This window comes from Manacus candei, unplaced genomic scaffold (assembly GCF_025592945.1).
Source record: "Manacus candei isolate 608988 ecotype Guabito, Panama unplaced genomic scaffold, ASM2559294v1 h1tg000008l, whole genome shotgun sequence".
Classification (NCBI taxonomy): Eukaryota; Metazoa; Chordata; class Aves; order Passeriformes; family Pipridae; genus Manacus; species Manacus candei.
Window position 1 is genome coordinate 5406025 of NW_026138056.1, and position 15885 is coordinate 5421909.

At 41.8% G+C, this 15885-nt stretch overlaps 1 protein-coding gene across 2 annotated transcripts in view; it reads left to right on the forward strand.

The window, feature by feature from the left end:
* The first annotated feature begins 4442 nt into the window (after positions 1–4442).
* PIEZO2 (piezo type mechanosensitive ion channel component 2) overlaps positions 4443–15885 on the forward strand; it is a 303485-nt gene continuing 292042 nt past the window's right edge. The window contains exon 1 of one of the 2 annotated variants that reach the window (XM_051772546.1): positions 4443–4975. In XM_051772546.1, coding sequence (XP_051628506.1) covers positions 4912–4975 — 64 coding nt within the window. In that variant the 5' untranslated portion in view covers positions 4443–4911. The remainder of the gene's footprint in view (positions 4976–15885) is intronic. The other variant, XM_051772540.1, reaches the window with a different exon arrangement.

Consider the following 15885-nt stretch of genomic DNA (forward strand, 5'->3'; position numbering starts at 1 on the left):
TTTCCTGTATTATTGATGCAGCCGCACAATGCATGCAGGAGGAGGTTGGGGATGTGTTTCCATCAGTTCAGTCAGCAGCTATGTTTTGTTAGTCCTCTGCACTGACCACTAGACAATTCCATTTTTCTTAGTAGTCATTATGAGTGCTGCTCCTAATGATTAACTTCTGATATGTGTGTTCAGTAGTCAAGGACAGATTTCCTTTATATTGCATCCACAGTTAATGACGCTTTGAGATACTGTTTGGATTCTGCAAGGTTTGATGTCCTATAACATGTGATGAAACTAGAGCTGCTTGAGTTTGTGACAGAGCCCTCCTATTGTGTTTGACATTATTCTCAGGTAAAGATAATAATGTTTTGATGCTTCCTAATCGATCAGATCGCAAACCCCAGCAGAACAAGACCAGCAATCAACAAGGGTTTCTATAAATAAATATTTACTGTGCAAGACAAAAGTTCTAGACAGACCGTGTGACATGAATGGTGAAGATTAACAAAGTCTAGGAGGCAAAAAATCAGACCCTTGGTAATGTATCTGATTCTAGAAATTCTTTTGCACACCCTGTGCCAATTTCTAACTCAGCTGAAACGAGCGGTGAAATTGTGGATTAATGAATGGAAGATAAATCAAGCATAGGGGAAATTTGGAGACTCCTAGGAAACTTTCCTGCTCTTCTGGGGCAGCCAAACATTTCTAAGGATGCCCATCAGCATACATTTGAGTGGAATGAATTTCCTTATTGTAAGGCAAGACAAGTTCATCATTTAAGAAGATGAAATACTTACTGAACTACTGGTGGTAGTGAGGAGTTAAACTTACTCTGAACCAAAAATCAGTTTGAACTGTTTTTTTTAACTTTTCTTGAACCAGAACTGAACTTGAACATTATTTTGAAGTTTAGCTGACTTCATGTTGGAAGTGAACAATAACAGCTTCAGTCAGAGCTAAATGTGAACTAAGCTGAAAAACTGAATTGCTCGACTCCTGGTGAGCCACTGCCGGTTGTTCCCCTAGCTGCTGACAGGGCTGAGCAGGAGGAGGACTTCCAGAATAGGTAAGAGGAACAAGATGTTTTCATGTATTCTTAGGGAGCATGGATCAAGAGACATAACACACTAGTTAATCATCACTGCAAATGTTAAAGCCATTTCCTTCCCCACAGGTCCCTAAAGCAGGACTCTCATATTGTAAGAATAACAAATATAAACCAGCGTTGTACAACAGTGACTGCTCTGAAAAGGCTACAGTAACTTCTTCTGCCTCTCAATGGAACTTATGATTTGCTTCTTCTTTGTATAGAGGAGTTTTATTTCTTAAGCCAGTTTAGCACTCATTTATGGAGCTCGTCAACTGTATGGATTGTAGGATCATGTACTATATACATATATACATGCATTCATACACAAGCCCTTGTTTATATTATCCAAAGTCTGTGAATGTTAGAACAGAGCCATGAGTTCGTGATTCAAACAACCAAAAAATTTAAGATAGTTGAGGCAATTAGAAGCTATTTTTCTGAATAGCACTATTTTGGACAGTCAGTCAGCTCTACCAAGTTAACTTCAACCAGCACTTCTGATTGATTATGTTCTACCTAATAGCATTGGTGGCACAATATGTTCTGGACTTTTTCCCCCCCAGTAGCTCTCTTGGCCTCTGACTTTATTCACTGCAGCTGATTTTGTATATTGGGTGGAGTGGGGACAATATTTTTCCAAAATAACTCCAAGTTATCGCTACAGGAAAGGTGACAAGGTGAGGCTTGAAGTTTGTTCTTCTATAAACGTGCGTTCTTCTCACTTTTTATTAAGGCCTCATCAATCCCACTAATTTTTTCACTTCCCAATCAATCTCACAAAATGTTTTCACGTAAGGTGAACGTTGTACACCTGGGGATCTGAGATCCTGGTAGCTGAAAGTAAGCAAAAGAAATGCTTGCAGGTGGTGAGATATCTGCATCCACTGCTGGCACAGTAGGACTCATGCAGTCTGTGAATTTCCTCTGGTTTGCAGAGGGAAAGAGAAAAGCTGTGTGGCCCACAGTATGATTTCAGTAAGTTGTATGCCCTTAGGGAAGAATATTCAAGTTACTTTTTATGTCACTTGCAAAACTGGCATTAGCTAAATAAACTCCTGGCTATCTTGTAGACATTGTTTTCTACTATTTACACTTAATCCAACAGGTAATTTCCCCATTAATTCAGTTTCTCTTTCTGTATTACTACTTTAGTCAGAGTCCTGTGTTTTATTTTTTCCATGCTGGCTAATAGCAGTCCTCCAATTTTCAGGTTAATGCATTTACTCTTTCTGTCAACAGCTGAGCTGCCGAAGGTGCACACGATTCTTTGTAAGGCTTCACATAATTTGTTATACTTTTTACCACTGCAGAGGTGTATGGACAATGGATGTCTCATTGTTCTCTCAAAATTCTCTGTGTGCAAACAGTTATTTCCTGGCAGCTGAGGGAAAGAAATGTTGTCACTTACACGAAAGACATTTTAGCCAAAAGGTGGCACTGCGGCTGCATAGATTTTGCAGTAGAAGAGCAGTCTGGCAAAAGGTAAGGAGCCACTCAATATGCATATTTTAACTCCACTTTTCATATCTTATGAAAGGTAAGTATTGAAAATGGGCTAATTATTTCCTAAACACGAGCATAAAATCACTTCTTTGGGAAGTAAACAATTTGGCAACTGTACTATAAAGGTAGTAAGTACTTTATCCTTTCTTTAGTGACTGTAAAACTGAAAAAAGAATACCAAACCTGATCAATATCTGAACATGTGCTGCTAAAGTGCACAGAATGTTTCAGCTATGCATATATCCTACACTCACAGACTACTATTAACTGCTACTTTGTAGCCTGTAAGGTAAGTAGAGCTTCCTTAGGAACTCTGAGTTTTTGGGGCAGATCTTGTGCTCTTAAAACAATGCTAGGATCAACTTTACCATGGGCTCATCAGATACTTCATTAGCAGATTAAATACTACCTGATCCTGGTGTTTTACAGACATGATCACCAGGTGTGTTCACAAAGATTGATGTGCACAGAAACTTATGTCAGAAGACTGAGAATCAAATATCCAGACTTGCTTCATGGTTGAGATGTCTGGGTGAGCCACATTGAGCCTGAATGTGGGAAGGGAGGGAGCAGTCTACCCAGGCTGTGTTCTGAGACCGAGCTGAGCTGTCACATTCACCCTGTGGGACAGAGCGACCTTACAATCTCTGTTAATGCAGACAGTGCTACATTTAAACTCCACACACTGAGTATGAACTGACCATACCTCCTCAGAGGAGGCTTAGGCTTTTCACGATAGGCAGCCTTTTAACAGACCCACTAGGCACGTGGAATTGGAGTCTGTAGTTGATGTCTCAGTTGTCCTGAGCATTTCTGTATATCTAAGTCTGGAGTTCTTCACTTTCCAAACATACTAGTATCAGATTCAGTTAGCGTGTTGCACAATATTTGAATATCTGAATAATTGCCAGTTATCTGCATGGGTCAACACTTGTCATTTAAACCCCCCAAACACAAGATTTTAATTTTTTTTCCTTAAAAGACCCTTTGTATTTTCCTGTGAGTCAAACTCATGCCTGCAAACATTTTTCTCTGCAACGAGGATATGAAATAATTTCTTTTAAAAAGCAAAGGAAAGCAAAATATGCTTAAGTAATTATAAGGGTAAAAAAAAACCCAAAACAAACCAAGCAAGACAAATCTGAGACTTTTTCAATATGAAGTATGACTGGATGAGGTCCTCCACTAAGAAGAAGCACTGAGAATTTACGGGATCACAGAGTCACTGCTCCTGCTTTCTCCTTCCTCAGATCCTCTCGGTACTGAAGTGTTGCCTCCAACACTGCCTCCACGAAGAGGATGTTCAGCGTCAACTTCCCTCATTTAAGTCTGAGGGATTGCAATCTATTGCCAAAGATGAAACGGATTTTCATTTGTATTGATAACAATATTAGTAATTTTCTATTTTACAGCATCACTATTTCAACCCCAGCTGTGAGGTTTATTCAGCACAGGCAGAGGGACACACCAGCTGAGCCTTAAAACAGCCCCTTTAAACCCACAGCACTTTCTAACCAGCGCCATATTTTAAAGGGTAAAAAAGCTTTCCAGAAAAGTCAAATACATTCCAACCACCGCAGATCTATTTTTTTTCCAGGCGACAATTTTTTTGTGTTCCTAAATGTGCTGTTGAAACTGGGGAGAAGAAGGGGGGCGGGAAGCGAACAGATTAGAGAAAACCGTTCCCCCACTCAAGAAAACATAACAACTAAACAACAAAAAAAAAAAGGCGAAAAATAAAATAATGAAAAAGTTTTTAAAAAATCAGTTAAAAAAAACCCGAACACACAACATTACACTAAAAAGCGTTAGGGAAAACCAGTGAAGTTTTCGGTGCAGAGCAGGAACCGGCCGGGGGGTGTGTGCCAGCGCGGTGGCAGGAGGGTCCCAGCGGAGGGGGGCACAAGCAGGGGCGGGGGAGGATCGGAGCGGCCCGGCCCCGGGGCGCGGGGCGGGGCGCGGGGCAGTTCCTTGCGCGGGTCGCGCCGCGGGTGCCGCCGGCTGGGCCCGCGCCGTCGGGGCGGCCGCTCCGCGCTGCCGCCGAGGGGAGGAGGGCGGGAGGGAGGGCGGTGGGGGAGGCCCGAGGGGGCGGGGGTGTGCGTGTGTGCCCCGGGTCGGGGGTGCGGCGCGGCGCTGGTTGCATGAGCTGCCGCCGGGATGCAGCGGGAGGCGTGAGGCGGAGCGGCTGAGGCGAGGCGAGGAGGGGACGGACGGGCGATGCTCCGCCGCCGCGGCGGCTCCGCGCACGGGCGGACCTAGAGAAGCGGCGGTGGCGCTCAGAGAGGGACGGCTCCCGGGCCGGCCGGCCGCGACCCCCGCCCGCCGCGATGGCAACCGAGGTGGTGTGCGGGCTCACCTTCCGACTGCTCCTGCCCGTGTGCCTCACTGCCGGTACGTCCCTCCCTCCCTCGGTGGGTCGCCGGGCGAGTTGCGCGTCCCGGGGCCCGTTGTCGCTGCCCGGCGGGCCGACGGCTTGGGGGATGCTCCGCTCCCCTTCCCCGCGGCATCTCCCACATTCCGCTGTTTTCCCAAGAAACTTTGAACTTCGGAACTCAGCCCTGAGTTCTTACATCTTTGTTGCTGTTGTTAATTTTGTGGTTGTTGCTGTCCACCCGGGAGTGCGGGGCTCGCACTTGTGGCAGGGCTCTGCTCGCCGCTGCAGCACCGGCGTGCGGGGCTCCGCGGCTTTTCGGTTGGAAACGCTGCCGCTGCTTCCCGAGCCCCGCGTCGCCCCGCATCCTCGGGAAAGGCGTGGGAGAGAGGAGGATTCAAGGCTTGCCCTCCAGGCAGTGTAGTTCAGCTGCCGTTTTAGGGTTTCGGGGGTATTTTTTAAAGGTGACAGTGAGCGTCTTTCAGAAGGAGCAGTTCTCAAGTTTTAGGAGATTTTCAGGAGGGAGATTGTCCTTACTTTCAGAGAGAGAAATTTCAGCTTATTAAAACGCGTTGCTTAGCAGGCGACCATCCAAGAAACGAATTATTTTTGGATGGAGCACTGCGGTGTCCAGCCGTGGGTGAATATGTTAATATTAAGCTGTGCCTTTCGCACAATTTGAAAATAAAACTCTGAGTAAGTCTCGATTTGCCCCTTAGGTCGGCAGGACGAAGGGCTCGCCCCGAGAGCTGCGATTGCGGAGGGCGGCTCTGTCGGGGCTAGTGCCCGCCGGGGCAGTGGGGGACTGCGGGGAGGGACCGGGGAAAGCGGGGACCGGGGATGATGTCCCGTTCGCACGGCGTGGAAAGGAACCCGTTGGCGGTCAGCCCCGCGTCGCGCATCCTCCTCGGGCGGCGGAGCGGTGCCGGCCGTACCTTGCGCGGCCGCCGCGGGGCTGCCGGGCCGCTCCCGGGCCGCCACCGGCCCCTTCTTGGTGGTGCGGAGGGCGCGAAGGCTGGTGCCGAAGTCAGGGCTGAGGGGGCCGTCTTCTCAGGACGGGGCTGCCCAGCGGCCCCCGAAACATGCATCCTTCCCAGGGCTTTGCCCTTCACTAGCCCCACGGTGGCCAGGCCAGCGCCTTCCTATTTCAGCGTCTTCCCTCCACATTTCCCGGAAGGTGTGCCACACACTCTGACTCCAGGTACCCTTCACTGCCTCCGACTTCTCCTTGGGGAAGGAGGACTTGGAGAGCATCCTTAGGCCCGCCGGAGGCATGCGAGACCCAGGGCACTCCCTGGTGCCTCGCAGTATGCAGCCCCTCCTGCTTTCACAGCTTGGGATTGAAAAGGGACTTTTATCTCCATTCCCGTGCCTGAGGCCATGTGGTGGGTACTGTTAGCTGGGTTGTATGAGGGGTGAGATGAAGGCAGATTTCCAGACCACCGCCAGCTTCTGCAATAGTTTTCCGCCCCTTCCAAAGCCTGTGGCCTCCCTGCAGGTGCCCTGACCTGCACTTTGTGGGCATCACTGGCACTGGGGACGCCACAGTTCCCCAGGCCCATGGCAGCAGGTGAGTGGCTTTGGGACCATCCCTGTGCAATTAAGTGTCAGTGCCTTGGTGCCTGGTGTGTGGGAACACTGTGAGCAGAGGATGGGGCAGGTGGTGGGTTGCCCTCAAAGCCAAAGGGTGGTATCAAGCAGGTCTTTCAGTGCAAAGGTTGGGCATAGGGCACCCCCTGTTTGAAATTTGGTGGGCCCCATCCATGCTTTCTTTAAAGTTATGGAAGATCTTTGAAGTATGGATGAGGATGAATTTGCTGTAAAGACACATGGGGAGAAGAAAGGATTCTAGAAAAAAATGGTGTTTGCATGAAATTTTTAAATATTACTCTAATACTATAATATCTAGCTGTGGTATGAAAATAGGGGAGGTATTGTTCTGTTAGACTCTCAGTCTGGCTCTTGCCAAACTCTTTCTGTATCAAAACAAGTTCAGATAAAATTGTTTTCCTGTCCAGGTTCCTGACACTTAGTAATGCAGAAGTACTTTCGCATTGCAGTAATACCTCCACAGATGAGAACCGATGTTGTCCTGAATTGCTTGTGCTCATAAATCTTACTCATCTGAAGATTAATTGAAATATAAAACCTGAAGGAGGGACTTCCCTCCTTGAATATGAAAAAGAAATCCCACTGCGGAACTTTTGGGTTTGGACCTAGTGATCCCGTTCAGTTGGATTTGAAGGAGGAATCAGCAAATGGACAAAGAGCTTGTCTGTGCTAGTCTGTACCTTAATTTACTGTGTCTGTAGGTGTTATATTTTTCCCCTTCACAAGCTGTTAGTGGAGTCCTCACTAGGGTGGAACATGGTTCAGCCTGCTTCACTTTTGCACTTATCTTGTGTCTGCACCTGAGTTATCCCTGAGCCAGTGCTCTCCTCCTTTCCAAAGCATCAAGGAAGTGTTTCATGGGCTTCTGGAAAAGGCTTTTTAGAGTTCATATATCAAAGTGATGGTTTTTTGTATGACTTATGGTGAGGTTACATCCGCAGCTGAAAAGCTGCCACGAGGACTTACTGTGCATAGTGATGCCTTGTGTCTCCTGCCCGTCTGGGCAGTAAGTGTGTCTGCCTGTGCCAAAAGGTGGAAATACAGAGTTGTTCTTTTGGATCAGAATCCATTGTGTGTGAATCTGAAATGCTAGATTACTACAGATTCTTACTGTAGTATAATTTCCTTTTTTGTTTCGAAGAGTAGAAAGTAATGAGGTTGGAGACCTCTGACTAGGTGTATAGAGGGCAGTGGCAGCTGTGGCAGACTCATTGAAAGTAACACATCTGCTAAGCTGAAATCTGATTTAAAAAATACAGTTAAAATGGTAAATGCTTTAAATTCCTAATACTTTAAATATTTTATTTTAAAAGGAAGTAAAATTAAATACTAATGCTAATTATCTTTGCTGGTATGAAATACTTTCCAAACATTGGTTAGTACCACCTAACTGAGAAAACACTATTCTTCATGAGAATGTTTAGGATCAGATCTGTAGCACTGAAGAGTGTAATCTTTTGCAGGTAAGCCTAGATGTATCCATTTAAAGCTCAAGAATGACATAAGTTGAGTGTCTGCTGAAGACAGGAAGTTTAACATGTACAAAATGAAAGACTTTGGAAGCTGATTGTATGCTATATGACTTCAAAGTTGATCCTGTCATGTTATTTTCATGGCAAAATCTTACATTCAGTCTGATGTGAACCTAGAATTTAAATGATAACTTACAGTAACATGAAACTTCCTGCAAATAAAGTATTGTGTTCTGTAATAAGACAGAAGGAGTTGGATACTTTATTGTTGGGTGGTGGTGTTTTTTATTTTTTTAGTAAGGTTACTGCAATGTGATATTTTCCTGCACTGTAGTAGTACAGTGCTGAAAAAAAACAAATAATAAAATAGATGAGAGGGAGCTTTTGGCTCTGGTGGTGAAAAGTGGGCTTTTTGTGCTTTGTTTTTTAAAGCTTGAGCCTCGGTGTGAACCTGTCTTTTTTTGTTAGTCATCTGTACTTGAAACATGCAAAAGGTGATTTGTCTCTTTGAAGTAAGGCATGAAAACAGTCTTTTGCTAATTGCTTTGTTTGGTTTATAGAGACTTGAACCACAAAGTTAGTTTACATCACTTGATAAGAATTTTTAATTATTCTGCTTCCAATTATTTTACTTCACGTACAATTAATTGGTTTTTTCTTAAGCAAAATATGGTTATTTTCAAATGGGGTGCTGGGGAAAAAAATGCTTAGGACATTTTTTCAGAGGACAGCTGTCTCTGGTTTTTGGCCGATGGTGTTGGATTGTGTGTTATCAGCAAATCGGCTTCAGTGAGCTAACTGCCTGGCCCAAGCACTTCCCAGAAGTTACACTTGCTTTCTGAACTCCTGAATTTTGACCCAGATGAGCTAAATGTTGTAGGAGCTTCCAGAAAGTTGAGGGTTTTCTGAGGGGTTCAGTAGAAGTATTAGTGTTTTGTAAGTGATGGCAGGTAAGAAGAAAATACTTCAGAATTTTTTCAGGCAACAGAGTTCAGATATTATTTGTAAGTTTTCACTTGTTTCTTTGAGCCAAGTATTTGAACTCCTGATAAATAGCAGGAATTCCTTTTATTTGTCCTTTCAGCAACCATGATTCATCAGAATGATATTGAATGAATCAGAATTATAATCTCTTCAGGATATAAACGATATGTCACAGAGAATATTTCTTGAAGCATTATAGTATTTTCAAAAATATGTATATCCAGTTGCTGGAAGTGTCTTAGTGGGAGTGAGATCCTTGTTCTGCCTTGGAAGGAAAAGGTAGACTCCAGGGTGCTTAGGTGCTCTTCGACTTTTACCCCCAAATTAATTGATAAAATTTTTGGAGTGGTAATATCTGAATAGCTACATTAATAAGTATTAAAATGCTTTTTAAATTACATGCTTTAGTGTACTTCAGAACCCAATACAATGATTCTTTTTGACGTTTTGAGTCATTACTATTCACACTTCCTATAGAGAGAATAAGTTGAACAACTGTAATATTAAGGCAATCCTACAGAGGCAGTGAACAATGCCGTGCTTGGATTATTATCTTTTGGGTGCTTTTCACTGATTGCACGGGAGGTGGCTGTTCAAAAAATGATGGTACAATATGACTTTGCATTGCAGTTTTCAGGCCACAATGATTTTTATGTGCCAGTCTGTACAGGTGATGTCATGGTGATGACAAAGCAAGTTGTGATGCAGGACTGTTCAAGCTAGAGGGTTATTTGCGTAGTGACATTGCATATTACAGTATATACATATATATCAAAAAACCACTGACATATTTTTAAAGTTGAAATAATCTTCACGTAGATGGGGAGAGTGCTGTTTGTAATGCTCTAAAATTGGTCAGTTACTGAAAACAAGGCAAAGATCAAACTGAGGTTTTTTGCCATTATGGTGACATGGGGAAATATTTATTATGATTTGCCAAGAGAATGATAGGAAACACCATGATAGTATTAAAACTCTGATGTTGTCCCAAAACACTCATAAGAATATTAATCACAGCAACAAAAATTCTAGGAAACCTTAGTGGGTAGCATGCTGAAAAAAAAATAACTCGGATGTCAGTTTGCACAAGAGATCCTAAATGGGCTAAACGGGAAGCTTTCTTTCCCCTCTTCAAGTGATTTAGATAAATTTATCTGGCTTCTTTTATTAAAGGAAGTCTTGCCTAGTTCAATGGGAGCAGGTGAAAGGTGTCAAGGGAGAGCAATATATACAACCTAGTGGGAGCAACATTTTCCAGGCTTGTAGGCACAGGGTTAGATGTTCTTGTGTACAAAAAGCAAATGTCATTGCAATCTCTGTGGCTTCCATCTTAGGTCAATTAAGATCCAAAACCCTCAGTTTTTGGGAGAGGGGGAGGCAGCAGTCTGCCCCAAGCACAGTGTTTTCCCTCTTGTGTAACAGACATCTCAGGTTGACTGACTCTGCTTCCCCCTAGCATGTAGACTGGGAAACTATTTAAAGATCAATGCCACAAAAGATGGAACTAGAACTTCTCTCCTTAAGTTCTGCAGCAGATTGATCAATATTTGTAACTAAATCAATCCAGGTTTTTTTTCTAGGGCAAAAGTTTTCTGTAACATTACTTTTGTGGTGATCACAGATCTTCGTTCTGTCATCTTGACAGGTCTCTGAAGTTAAGCAGGTCAGAAGATGCAGATAAGAAGTTTTCAGAGAAAGTGTATGTGTTGCTGCCAGGAATATGAGTGAGGGAGTCCTCTGATTCTTTTACTGAGAGAAACTGGTATACTGGGAGTTATTTTGTTAGATAAATCAGCTGTTTTGGTGTGTTTGTTAGAAGTATATCCTTTGATGCATTATGTTCAGAATGTGATTGAATTAATGCACTTCTCTTTTCCTGAGGGTCTTACCTGTCCATTTACCACCTTAAGTAGGCAGTTGTAAAACCGGAATGTCACATTAAGGTTGCTGTTCTGTATTTTAATTTCTTTTATATATTTAAATCTGAGCTACAATGTTAGGTTTGATCCTGTGGCAATGAATTCCATGGGTGAACTCCGCCATGAATAAAAAGGAGTACTTTTAAATTCAGTTTGTTGCCTTAGTAAATAATCCTTTGGATGGGAAAAAGTATGCATAATCACTTAAATCAACAGCAGTGTAATGTTCTATTTACTCTAACACTTTAGAATAACATTTGCAAGGCATAAAATCAACCATTAAGATTAACTGTGGAAATTAACAGCTCTGAGTTTCCTATCAATTGTCCAGTTCTGAAGAGAAAGGGATGAGGCTTATGTAAATCTGCTTTCCCCATAAATAAAGAGTTTGAAGACGCTATACTGTTACAATTTGAATGATTAGACAGTGCAGTGTAGCTCTTCTCTGAACTCATTCAGGTAGTCTTTTGTTCGGAGGCTGTTTTGGAAATGAAGTAAAACTTAGTCTGTGTGTTTGTGAGTGATACACTAACCACTCCGTTTGGGGCAAAATATTCCAAAATATTATCAAGCACGGGATTGCAGACATTGCATACTCTGTCTGCTGTTTCTAAGCCACTAATTAGTTAATGTAGCTTGACAGAACCATTACTTAAACCTGAAGTATATAAGTGGTATTATAGTATTTAAATGGTAATATAGTGAGGATCAGTTCTCTCCCTTGATCAGAAGTTCCATAGGAGACTGAAAATTATTTCCTTAAGAGTTAAGGGAGTGTTTTCTGGGATGCTGTTGTGCTGAAGCATACAAAACTTAAAAAGATGCTAAACAAGTGCTGTCTTTTCCCTAGCTGTGCTAATGCTACTCAATAAACTCTATGCTGATGTTTTTTTTGGTTAAAAGGCATGCTATTAGAGAAATTAGCTCCTAGATAATTTGAGGAACATTGATCTCCTTCTGCTAGCAGTCATAAATTCCAGATTGCAAGTACATGTTTAGCCTTTAACTTTAGTTTAGCTTTTGTTAAATGCAGATTGAGGTTCCAAAGGCTCAGAAAGGAATGGTCAGTGAAACACACTGTACCCCTGCCTTTTGTAATTTGACAGTAAATCTTTCTCCAAATTAATAAATCTCCAGCTGTAAAAGGTGATGCTGATTACAGCATTATGTATCTCTGATAATGCTGATTTGCTTGTCCAGGAAATCTTGCAAACAACTACGGTCATACTTACTCTCAATTTCACTTTAACACATACTCATATATTGGAAAATAATCTGAACATGCAAAATGTTTGCATAATGGCTGCATCTGTTTGTGTTGTGTTTTTCTTCCCTTGTTATATTTGTGGCTTTTTACAACAGAATAGCAGTTTCCTGGTCACCGAGAATAGATTAATTCGTAAGCCAAAGGCAAGTGAGGAAAATTTGTCTCCACAAATCTTGATGTATGTAAAAAAACTTTTGAGACCATAAATACATATTAGCTCATGTTGGCATCTTGTTGCCCTATTTCTATGAGAATATTGTTAAAAACAGTATTCATAACTGTAATGTGATTGCTAAAACATGAAACATGTTTCAATTAATTTGTTCTTTGCTCAGTGCTTAGAATTTTAAAGACCTGCCCCATTACATTCCGTAATAATGTCACATTTTTTACACAATTACATACTTAATTTCACTTCTACAAGATGGCAAGTTAAAAGAAAGTATAAGTTTTAACCTTTTGAAACGTTATCAGAGACCAGACTTTCTAGTACATGTGTTTTGCAGGGCATTTTCAGTTGCAAGGATGGAATTATAATTACTTTCTTCATTTTTGCATGAGTCATTGATACCATCAACGTTTTCTACGATGGCAATAATTGTATGTTTCTGTGCGGAAAGTCGTAGAGAAATATTTATGTCTTTTCTAAATGCTAAGTTATAAAATTGTTTTCTTCGGGTTGTAGTGCTGTTGGTCAAAGAAATTTCATGGCGATAAGTGTACCATCAGCTAGAGAAGCTGCATAATCTTTTGATTCTTCCTCCCTCTTTCTTCTCTAGACATTTTAACATGCCAAATTACTGTGTAATTTGGAGAACAAAGATCTGTGAAGTATGACCCAAATCTCTTATTTGTTAGCTAAATGCGAGGCATGTGTATTTCCAGTATAGTACTATGTAAATAAAAAACTCCACTTCCATGGCTTCTTTTCTATAAATTGAAAGAAAGTTTACCAGCTTTTTTTTTTTTTTTCTTAACATGTGCTTTGGATAAAATGCCTTTGCTGTGTTCTTAAAAACAAAGTTTCTGAAAAAGATAATCAAGTTTAGCACTTCCTTTAGCACAAGTTTAGCACAAGTTATACACTTTCTTCCATCAATTTAGTGTATAATTGGGCAAAAAACCCCTCCAACCAGCCAACTGTGGTATAGTGCCTATTTGTCTCTTTGTGAAAACATGTTTCAACTAGAAGGACCTTAATCTCTATAGTTCAGGATTTTCACTATGCTTCTTCTTATAAACTTGTATATAGACTTTGATGTCATATTTTCTCTGACCTTCTGTACTGAGCTTAGCTCAGAGCATCACTGTTTCCCTACTCTCAGATGAAACAACTTTCATATTCCCCAAGTTACAGCACAGAAAACAAAATAGATGGGGGAGAAAAACCTAGTCAGCTGAGTAAATCAAATTTAATCTGTACCACAGAAGCCTTAAATGTGCTACCACCTCGTTTTGAGTAAATCCAATAGTTGACTTCATCTCTTTGTTTAATGGCTCATTGCTCTTAATGGTGGGCCCTGTGATGTTTGGAAGGATTGGCATTCAGTGACATGTATTTTCCATGCTCTTCTGCAAGTGATGCCTTTGTGATGAGAGAAGTCCCAAGTATGAGGAAATTGAACCTATTTTACACTTCCTCCACCAGCTACAACTTTGCCCTCCAAGTTGTAACATTTTGATTTGTTTGAACCTTGAAACACAATGTGTGTATACTCCGAGGCAAAATACAATACCGTGTATATATGCAAGATTACTGATATAATGTGTCTTAAACTGCCCTTTTGTAATATTTAACTTGTTAGCCATTTATTTTTATTGAACTGAGTGAAAGAACTCAATCATAATGCTGTTACTGTACAGAAACATAACCCGTTTCTTGCAGCCTTTCATTGTCTTCTGCACATGTAGCTTCACAGTTGCTTGAAGACTCCTACAAATACATTTGTGAGTAATTTGCTGAAAGCATAAGTAAACATACTCATTTTATGCATTTTTTTAAAAAAAACTCTTGCAGTTTACTGTACCACAGCAATTTTAAGTAAAAATTGCTTTAAGATACCTTAAGTAAAATAAGCCATTGTCAACGTTTGGCAGACTCAATCAGCCTCTCTTGATATCTACATTTTTATCGTGGCATGTAGACAGACCGAGGGGTGTAAGACAACTCCACAGAGCTGTTTTGAGGGTCTAGAAATGAGGGTTGGCCTAATCATTGCAGTTGATACCTTTAGAGGACTCCATGTTAAAAAGCAAAAAAGAGGAACTACACAAATCTTGTTTCTTACGACTTGGCTGCTTGGTGATGAGCTATACTGGCAATAGTAAGGAAGTGGCAGAAAGCCCCAAATGGTCATTAGTGTGCCCCAGAGGATGAAGCAGTTGGAATTGCTAGAATTGCAGCAGAAGGATGTCAGGTTATTTCCTGCCTGTATTTACTGTTACTGTATTTGGGGGAGTTCCGTTTCTTTCTTTCCCCTGTGGAGGAAGCTGTTTCCCGTTGCACTTGAAATGGAATAGTAGTAAGATTGTTTCAATGCTACACAGTATTGCAAACTGGAAGGAACCAGAAGGTCTCATTACCAGAGTATCTTTCTTGCATAATTAATGCATGTTTATTGTTTTTTAAATACACTGAAATAAGAATATATAAGTTGTTTAAAGACAAACCAATAAACAAACCCCCAAAAGAATGAGATAGTTAAGTCACTGGAAAGAGCATCTGTTTTAAGGAGAATGAATAATAGTCTCCTGTGTAGCAAGTAATTCTGTAGTTACTCGGTTTGGGTTTCTCACGCATTCTTTTGAAGCAGTTGAGGTTGGTCACTCCTCTGCAAGGTTTCTGGGGTGATTACAGGATGGGCAGTGGTCCATCTATGTTTCCCTCCTCACACCATCCCAGGCTTGAAGGCACATCAGGAGATCTCTTCTCCAAACTCCTGCTCAATGCAACACTGAATTTAAATGTGATCGCTCAGGGTTTTTTCCTGTTGGGTTTTGAGAATCTCTGAGAATGGAAGTCTACAGCTTCTTCCAGTGCTTTGTTAATCTCACAATCAGTGAGATGTTTTTTTCTCTTCATCCCTTATATGCCCCCAGCTTCAGTTTGTAGCCATTGTACCTCAGTATGTGCCTTTGTAAAGAGCCTAGCTCTGTCTTTTCTATAACCTCCCCTTAGGTGTTGGGAGGCTACTACTGTGAGGTGCCCCCAAAGCTGTCTTGCCTTGGGGCTGAGTGAGCCCTGGTCCTGCAGGGGCTCCTCATGGGGCCTTAAGATCCAGCACTGACTGTCTTGGGGACTCTTCTCTGGACTTCTTAAAGTTTGCCAACATATTCTTGACCTGAGAGGGGACAAAATTGCGTGTGATTTAATGATGACTGAGTAAAGGGAGTACTCCCTTCCCTTGGCTATGCTGCTGTTGATACAGCCCAGTGGCTTATGTTGAATGTCACAAGGGATGTTGGATTGAAAACTTTTTCACCTTGTTTGTGTGACAAACAGAAAGTAGACATTGACTATTTTTATTGTTCCTTAACCCCCCCCCCCCAAAAAAAAAAAAAACCACCCTAATCCTGAACTTCTAAACTGTGCTTAAAGGCTTGTAAGTAAAAATAAATTGTTATTGGATATTATATCTAAACAGTCAATATTGCTACCGAGGCAGAACTTTCAGGAA